The following is a 22,534-nucleotide window of genomic DNA, read 5'->3' as shown; positions in this document are numbered from 1 at the left end:
AGACTCCTTTCAACTTACTTAATTTTAGAGGGTCTGGCTGCTTAGTTGTAGTGGGAAAGGTAGCTTATACAACTCGTAGCCGAGAAATCAAAATACATACCAGAAATGAACAACACTGTGAAACAGAAACCCAGGGACAAGTGTTCTGGAATTTATATTTATCCAATGCGTATGTATCTCTTACCCCTTTCCTAAGTAACTTACCTAAGAAGGCTCAGAGAATGTTCCTTTTATCTGGGTTTAGAAAGATGGAAATAGAGTGGAGAGATGACTTAGCAGTAAGGACATTTGCTGCAGAGACCGGGGATTGGTTCTCAGCATCTGCATGGTGGCTCACAAATGTAACTTGGTTGCCCTCTCCTGACCTCCATAGGCACCCGGCACATGAGTGAGTGGTGCACAAACATACATGTAAAATACTCATACACATAAAATAAAGATAAATAATTCTAAAAAAAATAGAATTGGAAGAAAAGGGGGAATTCATGGTATTTTCCTATTGAAATGTGCTCTTTGGACCTGCTGGTAGAGATGATCATATCACAAGAAGTAGAGGCCACAATGTGACCTTAACAATGGAGGGAAGGTGGGCCTGACTTCCTCATGGGTTCATGGTTAAAGTGGAAATCGAAATAGTTGAGCCACCGAAAGCTTGGTGTGGTTCCTGTGGGCACTGAGAGCCACATGGACAGCTCACTGAGGTTCTACTTAAATGATCAAACTAGTAAGAGAAGGAGGAGAGTCCTGTAAGTGGGTGGAGTCCTGACGTAAGCTAACACAACAACAACAACAACAACAACAACAACAACAAAAATAGGGCTTCTCCCTCCTTTCCCATTTCTGAGTCAGGACCCTTTGAACAAAAGTGATCAGGTCTCCTGAGGTCACTTAGAAACACAGACCAACTCTTACTGTTCTTACTGTCTTCCCCAAAGGGACACATACCTACTCACCATGGTAACTGAACCTGGGGAAAGAGAGAAAAGCAGACCTCCCAGGAATTGTAACTGGCTCTAAGCCAAGGCTGATCTACCTGCGGAGCTTGAGTCCACTGTGGGACATCATTTAGGGTGGGATTTAGGAGAGCTAGGTGATTACACTTGGGTTGATACAGTATGTGTGTAAATGTGTGTATGTGTACAAGTGGGTGCAAGTATCCAGAGGTTGTCAGGTGTTATCCTCAGTTGTTGTCTGTCTTATTTTTTCTCTTTTATTTATATTTCTTTTTTATGGGTATGAGTGTTCTGTCTGCATGTTCATATGTGCACCATGTGCATGCCTGGTGCCTGGGGAGGTCAGAAGAAGGAGTCAGATCTCCTGGAATTAGAGTTACAGGCAGTTGTGAGCCATCACCTGAGTGCTGGGAACTGAACCCTCTGCAAGAGCAGCAAGTGCTCTCTACTGCTGAACCATCTCTCCACCTTCTCCATCTTATTTTTTGAGAGATGGTATCTCACTGAACTTGGAGCTCAGCTAGACTGGCTGGCCAGTGAGCCCCAGGGATGCTCCTGTCTCCTTTTCCCCAGTCCTAGGACTAGGTCTTTGCTGCCATACCTGGTTGACGTGGATGTGGGGAATCTAACTCAAGTCCTGGGATTTGTGCAGCAAGCCCTTTACCCACTGAATCATTTCCCCAGACCCTTGACATTCCTTTCACAGTGGATCTTCAAATACATCCTGTGATTTTTTTCCCCTAGTTTGTGAGTTTTACAGTTGAAGTAGAGATATCCATCCACTGACAGAAAAATACACATTGTTCCCTGACGTTAAAATTGTCTGTTGTGGTAGAAAGGGCTTAATGGAAGTACTTAGTAATCCCCTTTCCTACTAAAATTATAAACTAAAGGGAGTTTCTGTTTGTTTGTTTGTTTTTTGAGACAGAGTCTCACTATGTAGCCCAGACTGGCTTGAAACTTCCTATATAGAAAACAGACTGGCCTTGAACTCAGAGAGATCTGCCTACCTCTGCTTTCCAAGTGCTGGAATTAAAGGCGTGCATACAAGTGAGTACAAGTATCCAGAGGTCAATGTCAGATATCACCCGAGCTTTTCTAGGGAGTAGTACCTGGGTTGGTGGACTGAGTGAGGAAGATCTTTTCTTGTGTAGGCTGGCATTATCCAGTCAGCTGGGAGCCTGGGTAGAACTCTGTCTTTAGTAGAGCCCAGATACTTCATGCCCTTGCTCTTGAACCACAGAAATCCAGTCCTTGGATTGCATCAGATTTTTGAGTCCTTATGCTTCAGATTGAAAGTTATATATGAGGTTCCTTGGACCAAGAACCCTGAGTCTCTCACCTGTTGTGTGACCTTTGAGCCTCCATAACCACATAACCCAATTTTTATAACGAGTCCCTATCCTCCTTTGCATCTATATCTCTATATAACACCTACTCTCACTTTGCCTAATACACTAAGAAAGAAGAATACCACAGAAATTGTAGATCTTCTCATGAATATCCTCACTTTGAGCTTACAGCATCATTTAGTGGGCTGTTCAGACTGTTACTGGGCCAGACCTGAGATAACCAGGGGAGTCAGGGGAGGGGAGTGGGTACCTTACCTCTGAAAAGCTACCACTTCAGAAATAGTGAAATTTCTTTCACAGTCAGAATTCATGGTCCTGGGAACCAAGTTAATAAAGGTAGTTGTTCATTTTCAATGCAAAATGTTTGCTTCATTGTCTTTGAATTTTTGCCACATTTTTGTCTCCGTGTCTCTGGATTGAAAGAATTAGTTTCCAACATGAACATGACAAGAGGGCTCCACTGGACTGGAAGTTGAAACTGTCACTTGATGGTTTATTTTCCATGTACCTGGCTTAATAGGGCAGAAAGGGGCTTTCTATTTGGCAAGGGTAATTGATTCTGATTATCAAAGGGAACTAGAGACAGAGCCACAAAATGGAGTGAGGAGAGAATAGATCTGGAGAGAGCAGGCTTATAGGTTAAGAGCACTTACTTTTACAGTAGTCCTGGGACCCAGATGGTGGCTCACAACCAACTGTAACTCCAGTTTTAAGGGATTCCACATCCTCCTTTGACTTCCTCAGGTACCAGGCACACATATGGTGCACATACTTAAATGCAGACAAAACATTCATACACATTAATAAATGAATCTGAAAAAAATGTTTAAAAGGGAATGTATCTGGAACACAGGTGATCTTCTGGGGCATTCTCTAAGAACAGCATATCTAACAATATCATGTAAGGGAAGATGACAGCCACCCTATAAAGGTAAGACCCCTCAGAAATGGAGTGTGGGGTCATCTAGTGGATAAAAGACCCTGTGATGCAGGCTGAGACAGGAAGCAGATATGAACAGGGTTGAAGTGGTATTCTATAGTTTGTGTTCACTTGCAAAAATAAGGAGTCTTGAGGTTATCGTGCTGCATGTAAACTGTAGATACGTAGTTGTCTGTTTTGAGTTATGCAACTTCATGTTTCTTGTAATTTCATTCTGTCTCACACAAGGTGGTTTAGTTACTGATGCTGATGTTTTCAAATAGCATTTTATTCAATTTTTCTAGACCATGAATTAACTGAGACGTTCTGTTTGGCAAGGTATGTGAGCTAGATTGCTCCTTTTCAATAAATTTCTTTTTTCAATTATATTAACTAGAGGAAGCCAAGACCTGTAGCTGATGCCTATAGTTCTTGCACTGGAGAAGCTAAAGGAGGCAGATCCCCACAGGCTTGAGGTCAACTACCATAGTTCCAAGACAATCTGAGCTACAGAGTGAGATCCTATCTCAAACAAACACACTGACCCAGAGTAGTCACTTCTGTTCCTTATAACCAAAGAATACTGCTGGAATAGATGTGGGCACCTGCAAGTGGGTTTCAAACAAAAGGTCTTGAAAATGTGGTATATCTGGAATTGGTCATCAGGCTGGATAAGCCTCAGCCTTGGTTACTTTTCTGTTGTTGTAATAAAACGCCCTGACAAGAGCAATTTAAGGGAAGATGGGCTTATTTTGATTCACAATTTGAGAGTATAGTCCATCATGGTGGGTAAGTTCTGGTGGCAGGAGCTTCAGACTAGTCACATGACATCCATAGTCACGAGCAGAGAGAAATGAATGCATGCATGTTTGCTTTATTGTTCTCTATTTGATTTTTCTACTCTTATCCAGTTCTGGACCTCCTGCCTAGGGAATGGTGCCGCCCACAGTGGGCAGGGTCTTCCTGCGTTAACTAACAGTCTCTCACAAGCAAGCAAGCAAGCAAGCAAGCAAGCAAGCAAGCAAGGAAGCAAGCAAGCAAGGAAGCAAGCATACAGGTATTAATGTCTCTCTGTTCTTGACTATGGATGTGGTGTGACCTGCTGCCTTGACTTTCCTGCTGTGATGGACTGTAAACAGTCTGGGACTGTGAGCTAAAATAAACCCTTTCTCCCTAAATTGCTTTTTGCTAGGTAGTTTGTCACAGTAGCAGAAATGAAATTAGAGCAAATAGTAACTTACTGAATACTTCATCTTGCCTTTACTGGCTTATCATGTATTTCCTTTATGTTTTTATTTCTAAATTTTCTGGCCCTTTACCATATATTTCTGTGTATTTATCTGCTCATCTATTTTTCCAAACACATAGGTATGCACACATATATAGCAAAATTTTCTATATATGCCATATATAATTATCATTTTTTTGGAGTTATTTCTTTAGCCATTGGTGGCAATGATTCATCCTGTGAGGGTTTGGCACCTGGAGTCAGCTGCAAGTTATAATCAGCTTCCTTCTACCCACACAAACACCAGGAAGTGCACTTCACTTTCTGCGTATCTGATGCCTCCAGGTAGGGAGAGGAAGTCAAAAGTTCTCCAGTAGGCAGACAGCTATAGGAACTCCAAGGGAAGCCAAATTTATTCCAGCATTCTATTTATCATCTTCTGACCAGTCAATTCAATATGGACTCTGTTCATTTAATTTGACAATGTTTACTGAGCATCTCCTTAAATGCCAGAGACTGCTCCAGACACTAGGCATACCTGTGGCTTTTTCTGGGGAGATAGGAACACATGTCTATCTGTGATGGTTTAAACTAGAAATGTCTAATTCAATGTTTCAGTCAATTGAATACTTCGTTCCCAATTGGTTATGCCTTTAGGTTTTGGAGGTGCAGCCTTGATGCTTAAAAGCCTGTCATGAATGGTGGGAGTGGAGTGGGCATGTGCCTTTACCTGCTAAGCCATTTTGCTGACCCTCTTTTTAAAATTTTTTTTGACAGGGCCTCTCTATGTCACCCTGGCTGTCTTGAAACTCCTTATGTAGACTAGGCTGGCCTTGAACTCACAGAGATCCAATTGCCTCTGCCTCCCAATTGCTGGGATTAAAGGCATGTGCCATACTATCGGGCTACCTCCCATTCTTCTTCTCCTCCCTCAATAAGGACAATTTAGGAGAATTGGTTCTCTCCTTCCACCTTTATATGGGTTCTGGGGATCGAACTCAGACCTTTAGGCTCGCTGTAGATGCCTTACCGGCAGAAACATCTTGCCAGCCCTGCAGAGGCCTCTTAACCTCATTTTATAGGCACTCCTTCTCATACCACTGCATGTGGTAAAGTCAGATCCCAGTTTCTGTTTTTGACGCCAGCGTCCATTAAAAAAAAAAAAAGTCACTGATTTCCTTACACTTCACAACTGTTGGATTCAGGTGCCAGCTGTAGACTGTCACTTAAGGCACTAACCCTTTAAAAATCTGCAATTTGAGGGTTGGGGATTTAGCCCAGTGGTAGAGCGCTTGCCTAGCAAGCACAAGGCCCTGGGTTCGATCCTCAGCTCAAAAAAAAAAAAAAAAAAAATCTGCAATTTGCAAATGTGATTATTATGGATTTATCCTAGGATTTGAGGGCGAAAAACAAAAAATCACGGTTGAATTGAGCAGGAAATGCCCTAGCGCCCCCAGAAGAGCCCGGTCAAGGTTTATTGTGAGCATACAGTACAATAAGCAAGGTCTGGTGACGAAAAAGGACGTAGCAAGTCGAGGTCCTCCTTTGCCGCGGCTTTCTTGCGCGCCCCGCGGGGCGTCCCTAGCAACGCGCGCGCTCACTCGCAGCCCCGCCCAGCCTGTGGCGGTGGCGACAAGTGCGCCTGCGCACGTCCGCAACCGCCAGTCAATTCGCTTCTCCTCCACGCCCCGCCCCCTCCTCTCTCCTCCTCCTCCCACAGCCGCCTGGAGCGCGAAGCCAACATGGAGCCGGAGGACCTGCCGTGGCCCGGCGAGCTGGAGGAGGAGGAGGAGGAGGAGGAGGAGGTGGAGGAGGTGGAGAACGCGTCGGCGGCGGCGACCGAGGAAACCGAGGCGGTCCATTCCTCTGAGGAGACTGTGAGGTTGGAAGAGGAAGAATTAGAAGAGGCGGGGCCCGAGGTGGATTTGGATTTGGATTTTAACAGCGAGTTTCAGCCGCGAGAGAGCACGGATGAAGAGGAGGACGAGATGGCTAAGGCCTGGCTGCAGGCTCACCCTGCCCACGCTGGCAGGGCTTTCCCTCTGCCCCCGCCCTCGCGGTACCTGTACGCTCCGGTGAAGCAAGTGAGCGAGGCTGAGGTGGGTAGCGGCGCTTGTAGCAAGGAGCGGGGCTGTGGGGAGGAGCGGGGCTGTGGGGAGGAGCGGGGCTGTGGGGAGGAGCGGGGCTGAGGCCCAAGCGCCAGTCAAGGTGTTTGAACTACTGAAATTGGTCCAGGATCTCGGGGCCTGCTCGCTGCGGGTCGCCATGCCTACGGAGACCCCTGCTTGTGGGGCTGGCAGACTCTTCGCAGTCTCGGGTTCTTCCTGGCAATGACATCTCTGGTGTCTTTCCCGCCTCTTAGTGAGCCCCGGTTTTTTTGAACTAGGACAGATGGGCCGGGAGCTGGTACTCCCAGAGCGTTCAATTAGAGAGGCCTTTTGGGCAGAAGGTGGGAGCTGGGGAGGGAGCTTGGGGAATAGCTAGCTAGCGGAGAGACATTTGGCACCTTAGTTTTATTGAAGTGCAAGAACCCCCGCCCCCGAAGAATTAGTGTAGGTTATGTACTCTGCATGAGCTGTCTTGATAAGCTTCCCGCCTGTTTATAGCAATTTCCTGCATTTGTAGCAATTAATGGGTCCCTAACCAGTGGCAGGAACTTGGAATGGAAGCGATTCAGCTCTAGTTTGGAATATTAGAAAGTACCTAGTCAAGACTAAATGGAGAAAGAGCCGAGTTTACAGAGGTCCTGCCAAGATCATTTTGAAACTAACCACATTCTTAATTTAATGCTTTTTAGCTGTCAGGAACTGCGTTGTTGTGGTTCAATACAGCCACGTGTAGTTCTTTATATATTAATTAGTTAGTAATATATAGAATTAGAAGGGCTGGTGATGCATTTAGGTGTTAGAGGTCTTGCCTAGTGTGTGCAAGGCCCTGAGTTCAAACCCTAATACTTGGGGGGGAAAGAATTACTAAAATTAGGAATTCAGTGGCCCTGTTTAATCATTTTACAAGGGCTTTGATAGCCATGCTTAGTTAGTGGCTGTTACTTTGGACATAGCAGTTACAGAACAATTCCATCATCACAGTGATACTACAGACTGTGGTTAGTAAAGAGCCTGCTGGATATTGCAGGGAGTGTTTAATGCATTCAGCTTATACTTTAAGCATTCACCTTATGCCACACATTGTACTTGATGCTAAGGAAATTTTGATGACCCAAACCCCTGCCTTCCCGATGTTCCCACTTTAAAGAGGGAGGCAGATAAAATCCACATGGTCTCATAATGAGTAATGGTGTATGCTAAAGTGCTATGAATGCAAAAAAATAGGTAACCTGGACTTGTCCGTGAAGGTTGGCGAGTTGCCTTGAAGACTGTAAGGCTAATTAAGCAAGGGTTTCAAAAAAAAAAAAAAAAAAAAAAGCCTAGATGAGGAAAAGCACTGTTAGTAAGAGTGTGACACTTTCACATCTTACATGTTTTGATTTTTTTGTAGGACTAGGGTTGAATCCCAGCCTTTGGGCATTCTAGGCAAACATTCTCCCTACCACTAGGCCGCATCATTTAAAGCATGACATTTCAAGGAATTGAAGGCCAGTAGGTTGAGTCTGGACTACAAGGCTTTATGTGTTAAGCCAGGGATTTCAAGGCTTTGTCCCTGGAGTTTTGGGGAGTCAATAAAGTTTTAAAGGAGATGTTTATGATTAGATTTATATTTCAGCAAGATAACAAGTAGTGTAGATAACTGTGCTAGTAGGGGAAGATTAGAGCATTCTGAATAAATGAGGGACACTAATTAGAGGGTTGTTGCAATACTGTCAGGCAAAAAGTTTCTAGAATAAGGAAATGATCAGGATGCGATGGCATATGCTTTTTAATTCCAGCATTTAGAGCAGTGGTTCTCAACCTTCCTAATGCTGTGACCCCCAACCAGAAAGTTATTTCGTTGCTACTTCATAACTAATTTTTCTACTGTTAGGAATTGTAATGTAAATGCAAGGTATCTGATATTCAACCCCCCAAAGGGGTCAAGACCCACAGGTTGAGAGTCACTGATTTAGAGGCAAGGGCAAGTGGGTTTCTTGAATTCCAGGCTAGCCTAGTCTACATAGAACATGGAAGTATTGATGGGACTAGGGAGAAGTAGGCTGCTTCAAGTGATGTTTGTCATGCCAGGGACAGTGTTGACAGACTGGTGACATGGTGCTGTGAATGAATTCACCAGGACAAAAAGGCAGAAGTAGAAAGTTTAGGCTCTTCAGTGGGAGGCTCTTTTGGCATTGTCTCAGTGTCATGGAATCTTCTCTGGTGGGATCCTTGGGTGTTTCTTTTTTTGTGACTGGTTATCTCTGCAGGGCAGGTATGGGTCACTCAGGGTCAAATTTTTGATGGTCTGGTGTGCTCATTAAAGAGTGGAGACAGTGGTGTTAGCAATGCCCTGAGACAGATTGCAGGAGGGCTTGTTAAGCTAGCTCTTTCTGAAGGCAGCAGGGGCTTTGCTTTGAGGCCCAAACAGCCTTGCTCTGAGATTAGAATGGCTTGGCACAACCACCCATCCCAGAACAGCACTGACACTTAGAAAGCAGAATCATCACTCTTAGTAATGGATTGATTGTGAAGGGTAGTGTCCAGGTGTTAGCTTAGTGAGTGAATGCTTGTGCTCTTCTTGAGATGTGGCCAGGTCAGCTTTGAGCTGGTGATGATGAATTGGCTGGATGGGTGCTAAGAAAGATTAGAGAAGTGGTCTGGGCCAGAAATTTTAGGTACTACATTATCTACATCTAGACCATAATGAAGCTATACTTTTGAATTAGGTCTTCTAGCTTACTTTGTTCTGACTTCTTATTTGAATAACTATGAATATTTAAATTTGTTTCTTTAGGCCTAATGGAGGAATTCTTAAATTAGCTCGCTTTATAACTCTTACCATACCTAATATGAGAAAATGGTTTTCCTGGTTTACAGTGACCTATATAATTCTAGTAGAAAAATAATACTTCTTAGAGCTTGGGGCGTCTTTTTCCTTACCTGGAAGTTTTGTTTTGTTTTTGAGACAGGGTCTCACTATGCAGCCCTGGCTGGCCTGGAACTTGCTACGTTGGTCAAGCTGGTTTTGAACTGTGACTGCCTCTGCTTCCCAAGTGCTGGGAAGAAAGGTGTAGTCGTCACATCCAGTCCTGCTTTTTCTTTTCTTGTATCAGTTACTTACATTAGAGAATATAGGAAGGTGGAGACGCCCACTTTTAGTTAGTTTTTCTTTTCTTGTATCAGTTACTTACATTAGAGAATATAGGAAGGTGGAGACGCCCACTTTTAGTTAGTTTTTCTTTTCTTGTATCAGTTACTTACATTAGAGAATATAGGAAGGTGGAGACGCCCACTTTTAGTTAGTTTTTCTTTTCTTGTATCAGTTATTTACATTAGAGAATATGGGAAGGTGGAGACGGCCCACTTTTAGTTTAGTCTGTTTTATGAAGTTGGGAATTGCAAATCCTGATCTTGGTGCATGTTAGGCAAACTCTGCCTCTGAGCTATAGCCCTCCTCCCCCAGGTCCACCCCTCCACACACACTCACAGAGGCTTTGACTTTATAGCCCTGGTTGTTCTGAAACTCCTTATGTAGTAGACTGGGCTAGCCTTGAACTCAACAGTTTCACCTGCTTCTGCCTCCCGAGTGCTGAGATTAAAGGTGTGTGCCACTATGCCCCGCTCCTCCTGGTTTTTTAAGATGTGTTCATTGTGTAGTACTCAATTCCTCTGTCATCTATCTCTTGCTAAGTAGTAAGATTTTTGTAGTAATAAGTTTGTTTTATGTGTGTATATGTATGTGGTGTAGTGTTTGTGTACACATATGCATATGTGTATGGGTACATAGGGATTGCTTCCCACCTTATTTAATTTGACCTGCCTGATCTACATAGTGATCTTTATAGAGATCCACCTACCTCAGCCTCCAGAGTGTTGGGATTAAAGGTGTGTACCACCACACCTTCCATCTTAACTTTTGAGATAGAATCTGCCACTGAACTTGTAGCTCACTGGACTAGGTTAGGCTGGCCCACCAGCAAGTTCCAGGGATCTTCTTGTCTTCCTCCAACAGAGCAGGGGCTGAGGATTGAATGCAGATGGACTTGGGTTTTCCCCTTTTATGTTGGGATTGAACTCAGGTCACCAGGCTTTACAGGTGGAGCCAGCTCTGTTTCCTCTCTCCCCCCCACTGCTCTCTAAAGACTTGGTTGAGGAGTGAGTGATCAGAGCCTCTGCTCCTTTGTTTTCCTGCTGGACCTGCGGATCTTTCAGCTTACAAGATTTCAAACACCTGTCCTTGAAGCTTGCATTTGGAAGGAAAATATTTTTGGGAGACTGTAATGTTCATGGGTTGTTGCACTAGAGATTCTTGGTTTTTGACTTTTAACGGAGTCATGAACCCAGCTTGCAAACTTTTCTAAGTTTCCTGTCAGCCCCTCCTCCCTCTACTCTTACCCTCAAACTTCCATCTAGTGCTCAGCATCTCTTCTGATAGCAGGTGGCCATGTTTTCAGAAGAAAGAACACATGGTCAGAGCCTTTCGCCTGGTCTGTGGTATTCCATTCCATTTGTATGAAAGGTGCTGCTGGATTGAATATTTTCTATGCCCTGGAACAGATAAGTTGTGTGGAAATGTTTCTCTAATGTTTGAGCCATACCAGAAGCAAAATTACGGTGTTTCCAGGTTCCTCTCAGGTGTGGTCTATATACATACTCATGTTTCTTGGGTTAGTTTTGATAATTTATGATTTTCCTAGAAAGTCCTTCATTTCCGCAATGGCTCTAGTTCATTAGGATGGAGTGCTGTAGTTTTCTATATTTTTTGTGGCAATTTTCATTTCTCATTTTTAGTTTTGTGTACTTTTCTTTTGATTTGCCACTGTAGAGGTTTATTTACTTTTCATCTGAGGAAACAGCTCTTGGAAAGCTCATTTTTTTCTGTTTTAGGTTGTTAACAGTGCTACTGCTCTAAACATAGATGTTATTGTGTGGGCGTATGAGTTCATTTCTCTTGGGTATATTTGGTAGTGGAATTGCTGGACATTTGGCAATTCTGTCTTTAGCCATTTAAGGGCCTGCCAGATTGTTTTCCAGTGTGGCTGTGCCACTTTACATTCTTGCTAGCACTGTATGAGACTTCCTGTTCACCATGTCTGACTAATGGTGAACATATTTTCTTGTGCTTATTGATTTACTCTATAGAACTGTCCATTTAGAGCTCTTGCCCTTTCTTTATTTGGGCTGTTTCCTGTTGGGTTTTCAATTAGAAACTCAGGGCCTTGCCTATGTCACTTGACCTCTCAGCTAAGGTAATAACTAGGCCGAATCCTGCTTAGCTTCCAGGACAAGCAGAGATTGGGCAAGTGCAGGGTGGTATGATACAAACTTCTGGGGACCTTTATCTGTTTCCACAATCAGATGGCTTTCCTACTGCTGAGGTGTATGAATTCTATATAATTTTATCTATTTTAGTACTCTTTTTAGATTTATTTATTTTTATTTTATGTGTATGAATGTTTGCTGTTGTGTATATCTGCACCACTTGTGTGCTTGGTGCCTGTGAAGTGAGAAGACTGGGTCAGATCCCTTGACTGGAGGGAGTTATAGGTGATTGGGAGCCTCCATGTGAGTGCTGGGAACTGAACACTGGGTCCTCTGCAAGAGCAGCCAGTGCTTTTAACCACCGAGCCATCTCTCCAGCCCCTATATATTTATTTATTTAGAAGCAAGGTCTCTCTGTGTAGTCCTGGGTGTCTTGGAACTCACTATGTGGACCAGACTGACTTTGAACTCACGGAGAAACAAATTAGATACAGAGTTTGCAAAGACTGCAGATATTTTCTCCCATTCCTAGTGTTCTTTTTCTTCTCTCTCTTTTTGCCCTGTGCTCGATAGTGCACTAAGGATCTCAGAGTGTCAGGCAAGTGCTCTCCCCTGAGCATCACCTCGGCAGCTTCCCTTCTTACTTGGTGGTCTCCTTTGCTGTGCAGCTTCTTAGTGTGCTACCTGTTCCATCTCTTCAGTTTGTGCCCTGAGCTTGTGGTGTGATATGCAAGACATTACCAAGACCAGAATCAAAGAGTTTTCCCCTGTTTTTCTTGTTTTATGACTTTAGTTTTTACATTAAAAAAATTCATTTTGAGTTATTTTTCTTGTGTAGTTGAAATTAAGAAATAATGACACCTAGCTTTTTCTTTCAAAAAAATTGCTTAGACTGTTTGGGTCTTTTGTGGTTCCAGATGGATGTTGGGATATTTTGGTTTTAAATTTTCATGAAGAATGCCACTGGAATTTGATAGAGATTCTATTGACTTTGTGTATTGCTTTGGGCAGTATGAACGTGTTAACAATGTTAATTCTTATAATCCCCAAACATGGCTGTCTGTTTATTTGTGCTTTTTTCTTTTTCCCTCTCTTGAGAGGGTCTCATTGTATAGCTTGGCTTGGCTGGCCTGGAACTTAACTATATAGATCAGGGTGGTGTGTGCCATCATGCCTGGCTATTGGTGCTTTTTTCAATTTCTTTCATTAGAATCTTATACTCTTTAGGATACAAGTCTTAAGTATTTACTTATATATCAATTGACTTTTTTGTTTTTGTTTTTCTGAGACAGTGTTTCTCTGTGTAATATCCTTGACTGTCTGGGAGCTCACTTTGTAGACCAGGCTGGCCTGGAACTCAGAGATCTGCTGCCTCTGCATCTTAAATGCTGGAATTACAGGCATGTGCCACCATACCCAGCTGACTTTTTGTTTGTTTGTTTGTGAGGTGGGGTCTGGAACTTGCTATAGCCCAGGCTGGCCTTGAACTCTAAGCCCTCCCTCTGCCAAAGCTGAGATTACTGGCTGCTGATTGATTTTTTTTTTAAAAGATTTATGTATTTATTATATATACAGCATATATGACTGTGGCCAGAAGAGGGCACCAGATCTCATTACAGATGGTTGTGAGTCACCATGTAGTTGCTGGGAATTGAGCTCAGGACCTCTGGAAGAGCAGTCAGGCTCTTAACCTCTGAGCCATCTCTCCAGCCTGCTGATTGATTTTTGATGCTATCTTAATGAAACTTTTTTCTCATTTCTTTGGATAGTTACTTGTATACACAAATGTAACTGATTTTGTGTGTGTGATATGTATATACATTTTCATGTATGTATGCATGCATGTATATATGCAAATGTGTGGAGGCCAGTGGTCAGCTCTCCTTAGTTACTATCAACCTTATTATTTAGTAAATTTTTTTTAGACTTATGTATGAATGCTTTGCTTGCATGTATATCTGTACATGTGGTGCCCACAGAGTTCAGAGAGGGTGTTGTAACTGGAGTTATAGATGGTTGTGAGCTGCCCTGTGGGTGCTGGGAACCAAACCTGGATCCTCTGCTCTAACAAGTGTTCTTTACTGTTGAGCCATCTCTCCAGTCCCCCACCTTTTAAGACAGTTTCTCACTGGGCCTGGAACTCACTGATTTAGCTAGACTGTCTGGCCAGTGAGATTTGGGGATTCCTTTCCATGCTCTACCCCCACCCCCATTCTGGGATCACAGATGCGTGGCTTTTACGTAGTGCTGAGGAACCTCAAATTAGGTCCTCATGTTTTCATGGAAAGTACTTTACCAGCTGTGCCATCTCCCCAGCCCTGTAACTGATCTTCTCATGTTGATTTTGCAGTTTTAGTGAGTTAGTTTATTCTAGCAACTTGTGTGGTGTGTATTTGTGTGTGTGTGTATGCACAAATGAATGTGTTTGTCTCTGTAGTTTTTGAGGGTTTGTATATATAAGATCATCTCAGCTGGCTTCCTTTCAATTTGTATGCCTCTTTCCTTTTCCTGACAGCTCTGGTTAGGACTTCTACTTCTTTGTTGACTAGAACTGGCAAGAGAAGGCACCCTTGCCTTGTTCTGAAACCTTAGAGGAATTATTTTCTTTAGGTCTTTCATATTGAGTATGATATTTGAGTGAGCTTTTCACATCATAGACTTTATTCTAAGGTAGTTTTCTTCTATTCCTAGTTGTTTTTTTTTTGTTTTGTTTTGTTTTTGTTTTTTTTTTAAATCATGAAACAGTGCTTGCCTTTGTCAAGGACTTTTTCTATTTTAATTGAGGTGATCATGTGTCTTTTATCCTTCCTTCTGTTAATGTGATGTATTTATTATATTGATAAATTTTTCTGTGTGGATCATTCTTGTATTGCAGGAATAAATCCTGTTAGTCATGTCATATAATCCTCTTGATGTGTTGCTGGGTTTTGTTTGCTATTATTTTGTTGAGAATTTTTACATCAATATTCATTAGGGACATTAGTCTAAAGTTTTCTTTCCTTGAAGCATCCTTCCTTGTTCGGCTTTCGTGTCAAGACAATGGCGGCTTCATAGACTAATATAGCAGGATTCCTTCCACCTTTGGGGGATGGGGAGAGTTTTAGGATGACTTATGTTAATTCTTTAAATGTTTGGTAGAATTCTCCAGTGAAGCTATTTGATCCTAGATTTTTCTTTTGGGGTGATATTTTTGAGTAATTCACTTTCTTTGTTGTTGGTCTGCTCACATTTTAAAAAGTATTTGTTGTTTTTTTAGGTTCTGTTTTTTTTTTGTTTTTGTTTTTGTTTTTATTTTTGAGACAGGGTCTCTCTGTGTAGCCCTGGCTGGCCTGAAACTCACAGATCTGAATGCCTCTGTTGGGATTAACGGCATATACCACCACAGCCTGGCTCATTGTTTTTGAAATAGAGATTGCTTGTATAGTCCAGGCCGACCTTGAACTTGCAATCTTTCTTTGCCTCCTAAGTGATTATAAGTATTGATTTATAACATTGTTTATTGAGTATACTTCAGGGAATCACAGAACTGGGCATTGACCATTATAGAGTACTACCTTCAGCTCACAGAGTGGCATTTTTTTTTTTTCTTGCAGCATTGACTGAGATTTGGGACTTTCATAATATGGGAGACAAGCTTGCTACCAGTGAGTCCACTGTGTGAGTCTGTGGGCGACCAGCTACGACCTGCTCCCACCTTTCAAATGATTCTTGGTTGGAGGAGAGAGGAATGAGGAAATATTAGGTAGAAAGATAGACCTAGACGATGAGGAGAAAGACAGAGAGACATAGGATAGCTTAGGGAGGGCCCTGGGTCAATACCCAGCTGCCGCTCAGAGCTTTATTCAAAAGGGTTTTTTATAATATGCCAAGTGGAGAGGCAAAAGACCTTCCCCTTGCAAGATCAAAGCACAACCATACAGCCAAGTATAGACCCTTCCAAACAACTGGTAAACACGCCCTTGGCCAAATCATCCTATTCTGCAGCCCTGCTGGGTAAAAGCAAGCTCAGATTCTCTGATCCTGAGTAATTTTGGCTCCCACAGTCTACCACAGCTCCATTGCCCATTTTTCCTTTCTTTTACCTAGAGTTCCCATAATACATACGGAGTCAGGTTGATCATGTTTATAAGTCCCTTAGATTCTGTTGACTTTTATTTATTTATTTTTGTACATTTTTCGCTGCTCAGATGTGGTTGTTTCAGATGAACTGACTTTTTTTTCTGTTCAAGTCTACAGTTAAACCCTTCTAGTGAAATTTTTTCAATTCATTTAATTTATTTTTCATCCTCAAAATTTGTTACTTAAATTTTTTTATGTGTGTGCATGTACATGTACATGTTTATGTATTTATGGGTGCATGTGTGCATGCAGATTTGTGTGCCTATGTGTGCCCCTGTGTGGAGTCAGAGGACAGACTTGCATGTTGTTCCTGTGAAAAGCTATCTACCTCCTTTAAGGCAGGGTCTCTTACTGGCTTGAAGCAGCTACTTTCCCCTCTTAATGTGGATAATAGAAATTGAATCCAGATCCTTGTGCTCACAAGGCAGGTTCTTTACTGACCGAGCTCCCTCTCCAACCCTCCAGGCTTTGTCACTTTTTAAAATCATTATGTCTCTGTTGATATTTTCATTTTGTTCTGACATTGTCTTCTTGACTTTAGTTGTTCGTTCACCTTAGCTTATTGGGCATGCTTTAAAAAGTAGGTCTTAAAATTTTTTCTCTATGTGTATGTGTGTGTCTGTGCGCGCGTGCGTGCGTGCGAATGCATGAGTGCATACACATTTGAGCACAGGTGACCATGGAGGCCAGAAGAATGTGTGGAATCCCCAGGATCTGGAGTTACAGGTGATTGATTGTTAGCATCCTTCAACATATGGATGCTGGGAATTGAATTTAGGTCCATTGGAAGAATAGCAAGCACTCAACAGCTGAGCCAACTCTCCAGCTCTATATAATGTCTTGCACTTGGTGTTTGTGTGCATATATGTGCCTTCATATGTTCACACTCTTGTGTGTGTAGGTCAGAGGACAGTTTAGGAAAGTCAGTTTCTTGCTTTATTATGTGGGTGTGGTTACCAGGACTGAACAGTGTGTTGGTCAGGCTAACTGACAGTGCCTTCACCTACTGAGTCATCTTTACCATCTTATTTATTTAGAGAAGGGTATCGTGTAGCCTAGGCTAGCTTCAAATCACTAGCTGAGGAAGGCTTTGAACTCGTGTTTCTCTTGCTACCACATCCTGAGTACTGGTCACCACACTTGGGGTGTTTATATGGTGCTGGAGGTTGAACCCAGGGCTTTGTATATACTAGGCAAGCACCTTCCAACTGAGCTACCTCTACAGTTTCTACTCTAATTTTTAGTGCCCTGTTTGTTATTTAGCCCTGCTGACTTTTGTTAATTTCTTGTAAACTCAAATTTTGACTAATTTTACCGCTTCTCTCCTCTTCCTTGTTAATTGGTAGTAGATTACCTGTTTTGCTTCTAGACAGAAATCAGTAACGAGAATTTAGATCTTTTAAGATTCTCTTTCCTCCTGGCTGATGCAGAGTTTTTGTTTGTTTTTTAACTTTCTTTTAATTTATTCTTTGTGTCTTTCACATAATGCATCTTGATCGCCTTCATTTCCCATCCTTTCATATTCACCCTCTGCCCTTGCAACCTCCCCCCTAAAATAAAATTTAAAGAAAAACCTTGTCATGGAAGCTGTAGTGTGACACAGTGAGTCACACAGTAAACCCTTTTGCTCATATATCTTTACTTGCAAATGTTCATTGCGGAGTCATTGATCTGTTTTGAGGTCTCTGGTTTCTGCTACACTATCAGTGCTGGGCCCTCACTGGGACTCCTCCTGGTTATCCTGCTGTTGTCCTGTGTTGTGGAGATCCTGTAACTTTGGGTCTGCAAGACTGGTTGCTTCACATCCTCCAGCAGATCACAGATGGGGTTGCTGTTAGGGTGGGTGGGCCAACTCATAACCCTGGTTCTGGGCCTGGGTAGTTGCAGGGTTGGTCAGCCTGCCCGCTCTCCCTTGTCATCACCACCAGGGGGAGCTCTCCAGCATTGTCCTGGCTAGTTCGCTCCTTACAGAGATGAGCTAGAGAAGGGGCCAGTTCTCCTGCTTTCATGCCCTCAGGGTCTGCTCTTCCACACCTACACCTTCAGGCCCATCTCTACCGTGTTGTCCAGGTGAGGTGCAGGGGCCACTCTCTGAGTGCTGTAGCTGGTAAGGGAGAGGGTCAGAACCCTTGCCCACCACAGGAGGCAGGAATGGGCGGCGGGGGGGGGGGGGGGGGGGGGGCAGCTTTCTCTGGCCCTTACCATCACATGGCAGACAGGGGTGTGACCAGCTATACCACTCTCACACCCTCAGGGCCAGTTCATCCATGCCTCTGCCACCAGGGTTAGCTCTCCTGTGCTGCCCAGGTGAGGAACAGGACCCACTTTGAGCTGGTAAAGAGGAGGGTAAGCTTGTCTATTGTCCTTGTCTATTGCAGGCAATGAGGCGCGAGAAGTAAGGGGGGTATTTCTCCCCCACTCACACTGCCTCATGACAGATGAGTAGTGGGGACAGCTCTCCTACACTCACAACTTTGGGGATGGCTCACCCACTCCTCTGCCAATAGGGTTGGTTCTATTGTACTGCCCAGGTGAGGTGCAGGACCTGCTCTCCTGAGTGCTGCAGTTGGTGTGGGGCAGGAGCAACTCTCCTGATCTTACGGCCTCAGGCTCTAGGGGTGGGGGATCTCTTCCTCTATATGCCACCATATGGCAGATGAGGGGTGGAGCTAGATCTCTAATGCTCACTCCCTGGGCAGCTAGCCTGTGCCCCTCCCCCCAACAGAGTCAGCACAACTGTGCTTCCCAGACAACGTACAGGGTCTGCTTTCCTGAGTGTTGCAGCTGGTAAAGGGGAGAGTCCCTCAACAGCTGGAGTAGTAGGGGCAAAGGGGGAGGGCATCTTTCCCTGCTCCCATCACCACACCACAGATGAGGGAGGCAGTACCAGTTACATCCCTCTCACTCCCTCAGGGCTGGCTCACTCGCACCCCTGTCTACAGGGTCAGTTCTACTGTGCTGCCCAGGCGAGGCACAGGGCCAGTTCTCACTAGTGCTGCAGGTGTTGAGGGATGAGGGGAGGGGACATCTTTCCCTCAGGCCACCACATGGCAGACAAAAGGAGTGTGACCTGTCCATGCCTCTGCAAACAGGGTCAGTTCTATTGTGCTGCCCAGGTGAGATATAAGGCCCTCTCTCCTGAGTGTTGCAGCCAGTGAGAGGCAGGACCAGCTCTATACAGCCCTATCCTCTCTGCTTTTGGTGGTATCAGGAGCCTCAGACATCAACACAGACCATAGCTACATCAGTGCCATGAATACAGACATGGGCCTCAGCAGCAGCCCAGGCCCAGACATCACCATGGCCCTGGGTGGCAATCAAATGGATCTGAGTTTGAGGCCAGCCTGGATTACCAAGCGAGTTCCAGTACAGCCAGGGCTACACAGTGAAATTCTGTTTTGAAAAATGAAAATAAAACAAAAAGATTAAGTAAAATGTTTTGATATGCTTATTTTTTTTATTTTTGAGAGATTATAATACAATCACATCATTTCTCTCCTTTCCTTCCTCCAGATCCTCCCATATACCCCTTCCTCTTTCAAATTTATGGCCTCTTTTTTTATTTAATTATTACTGCATATATGTGTGCATATACACACACACATTTATATATCTTTCCATATAACCTGTTCTAAAAGGTTTTTATTGAACAAGTTTATAAGTGATTTTTGGGTGTTTTCTGGGAGTTTGCAGATGAATGCTGATAAGATAAAAAACAGTCAAAACAGGTTAAAGGAATTCTTCCTATGTATAGGTCTGAGGGAGGGGGAGGATATGTTTTAATTATAAATATTGCTTATTATCTTGTTGGAGAAGTTTTATCAAAAGTCCTGGTTTATAGCTGAGGAAAGAACTTTAAGTGATTAAAATAGGTCACCTTATATTTTGGCCTTAAGTATGGTTTTGTTGAGATATGTCTCAGAAAAGGTAAATTCCTCTACACAGGTGATCCTCACAGTGGTTTTGGTTTTGTTATTGTTGTTTCTTTTTTTTTTTTTTTTCAATTGTGTTCAAATTCTGGTCCCTGAGCCACTGGGGCATTTGAACCTGGAGGGAGTGGGCATGTCTTGGTGGTGGCATTCCCTCCCAACATCCCCTTAAATTTCCTTGTTTCTTTTCATGCTATACGCTGATTTAAGCTCCTGATATTAGAGTTAATTTCATTGCTGTAAGAGCAGTAAGATTAGAAAATAGACAATTTACATTTTTTCCTAGTTGCTTTTACTGTAGGTATAGAAGATTTAGGAACTGGAAATGTTTAGTGAAAAATTGTGTTTGGGCCTAACTGGTTAACCTTAAGACCTCGATTAATTTTAGGTGAACATAAATAACAATTTGAATAGTGATTATGAAGAGAAAGAGAGTCTGTTGTGTGAACTTTTGCTGGGGAGACGTGAATAAACATTTAATGACCCCAGATAGGGGAGTCATTGATAAACCAGAGTAACTCTTCCAAGTCCAGCTTTGTGAGCAAATGCATTTATTGAGCTTACAGGAGGAACATGAGATCAGAGAGGGTCATATGAAGAGTACTCAAGGCCCTTAAGAAGGAGTACACTCAGGTGTACTTTGGGTATTCTCTTATTTTAATTGTTAGATTAGGTCATATATATTTTTCCTACTGCACATGTCCCTTCCCATAATGCATCTGATTTGATTCATATGCATGCCCAATTATACATAGGCTCCTTCAATAAACTGCATTTGGCATTTAAAAAAAAGATCTTGAAGATAAAGATTTATAAATTATATATCTATTTAAAACCTTAAAAAAGTTATACATAGGCATAAGATTATAAATAGCCATTTTCCAAAAAAATTCACTGGAACAACATGGTTTGTCTTAGTGTACATGCACCCCAAACCAGTTCAGGCCAGATTAGCTTTTCTCTTCTTTCTGTCCAGATACATTGGTATTATTCTTGAAATGGTCTAAATTTGATTGTTGTTGTGTCAGAGAAACTATGCTATTGTTCAGAGTGAAGTGTACATGAAGCCCAATGTAGGTGGAGAGTGGAGGGGTTCTGAGGTTGTTAGCTACATTGTTTGGAGAGGGATGTGTGTGTATAGTACATGCACATGAAGGAACTAAGCTGTCAAGTGCATTATTACAAGGGTGTATGTGTACATAATCCAAACTAAATAGGGTCCCAAGCCACTTATCTGTTTCCTATGTTTGCCTGCGTTATAATGCTTTTCCCTACAGGAAGGTCAACAGGCCCAGTCTTGAGAGTCTTTTGTGGGTAGTTACAGCTGCTTCTGATGAAGCTGGTAATGCTGTTATGCTTAGAGAATAGTATTTTATAGCAACATGAAAGCATTTTATAGAGTGAAAAGTGTATTTGAGCATGGTTAATTTTGTATTGTACAGTCCCAGCATTACTCAGCTTAAGTATGCTTTGATTTTCAGGTTGTTCCACTGACTTGCCATGTGTGGCAGGAGTCCTCATATCAAGACAATTCTAGAGCAGAGTTTTCCAACCCCAGTACAGTGCCACTGGAAACAACAGTCCAGTGGGATCCTGGGGAGGATCAGGTACGTCTGCAGCAAACTCTTTCTTTTTACCAGCAGCAGAGAAATGCTATAATATGAAGAATGTGGAAAATGTGAGTTACTTTACTATTTCAGTGTTCTAATAGGGCTACATAATTTTATGTAGAACAGAAATCTCATCCCTGCTTTTTTGATCTCAATAGTCTACATTCTTCGAAAGTATTGTAAAGTGTTTTTTGTGTATGTGCATTATCTCATGGGATGTTTAACGTACAAGTTGAAACATTATGGTCATTTCCTGACCATAAATAGAATATTTTAAAAGGGAAGGTGTCTATTTCCTTTTTTCTTTCTTTTTTATTTTTTAGACAAGGTTTCTCTGTGTAGCCCTGGCTGTCCTGGAACTTGCTCTGTAGACCAGGCTGGCCTCAAACTCACAAGGATCCTCCTGCCTTTTCCTCTTGAGTGCTGGGATTAAAGATGTGAGCCACCATTGCCCAGCTGTCTATTTCCATTTTTAAACAGCTAAGTTTATTGATTTATACTTTCTATTTATATATTTATAATTTATATTTATATATATTCTATATAAATAAAATATAAAAAAGTGAACTGTTATACAGTTTGTCAGATGAGCTTTGAAAGATAGTTATGTAAATATCACTATGCTTGAGACATATAGCATTGCTATTATAGACAGAAGTTTCTGAATGCTATTTAATCCTTGCCTTCTCCAGTCCCTTATCTTAAATCAAGTACCCTATAGTTGGTATCTCTGCTTTGCCTTTTTAGAATTATAGTGTGTGGACTTCTAAAATCTGATTTCTTTCCTTCTGAAATTAGCCCATGTTGCATGTATCAACTCTTTAAATTTTCATTGTTTTTGAGTAAACATGACTTCATTTCTGTTAAGTAAATATCTAGGAAGAGATCAGCTAAATTATATTATAATGGTATATTTAACTTTACAAGAATATGCTAAATTATTTTGTGAAGTACCTGTCCCATTTTGTCCAGGGAATGCTGTAGCTTTAGGTTTGGAAATATTTGTTCAGTTTTTTGGTTTGTTTGTTTTTGCTTTTTTAAATAACCACATTATGGATTTGTCATGCAGTAC

General features: G+C 42.5%; 1 protein-coding gene across 5 annotated transcripts in view; it reads left to right on the top strand.

Moving 5' to 3' along the window:
* The first annotated feature begins 6,078 nt into the window (after nucleotides 1-6,078).
* The window catches only part of Alms1 (ALMS1 centrosome and basal body associated protein), a 114,119-nt gene continuing 97,663 nt past the window's right edge, over nucleotides 6,079-22,534 (top strand). For 4 of the 5 annotated variants that reach the window (XM_059258071.1, XM_059258068.1, XM_059258069.1 and 1 more), the window contains exons 1-2: nucleotides 6,079-6,551; nucleotides 21,334-21,459. In XM_059258071.1, coding sequence (XP_059114054.1) covers nucleotides 6,195-6,551; nucleotides 21,334-21,459 — 483 coding nt within the window. In that variant the 5' untranslated portion in view covers nucleotides 6,079-6,194. The remainder of the gene's footprint in view (nucleotides 6,552-21,333; nucleotides 21,460-22,534) is intronic. The other variant, XM_059258070.1, reaches the window with a different exon arrangement.

The sequence above is a fragment of the Peromyscus eremicus genome, chromosome 3, assembly GCF_949786415.1.
Source record: "Peromyscus eremicus chromosome 3, PerEre_H2_v1, whole genome shotgun sequence".
Taxonomy (NCBI): domain Eukaryota; kingdom Metazoa; phylum Chordata; class Mammalia; order Rodentia; family Cricetidae; genus Peromyscus; species Peromyscus eremicus.
The sequence above is the reverse complement of the archived record's forward strand: the minus strand, read 5'-3'. Positions and strand labels throughout refer to the sequence as shown.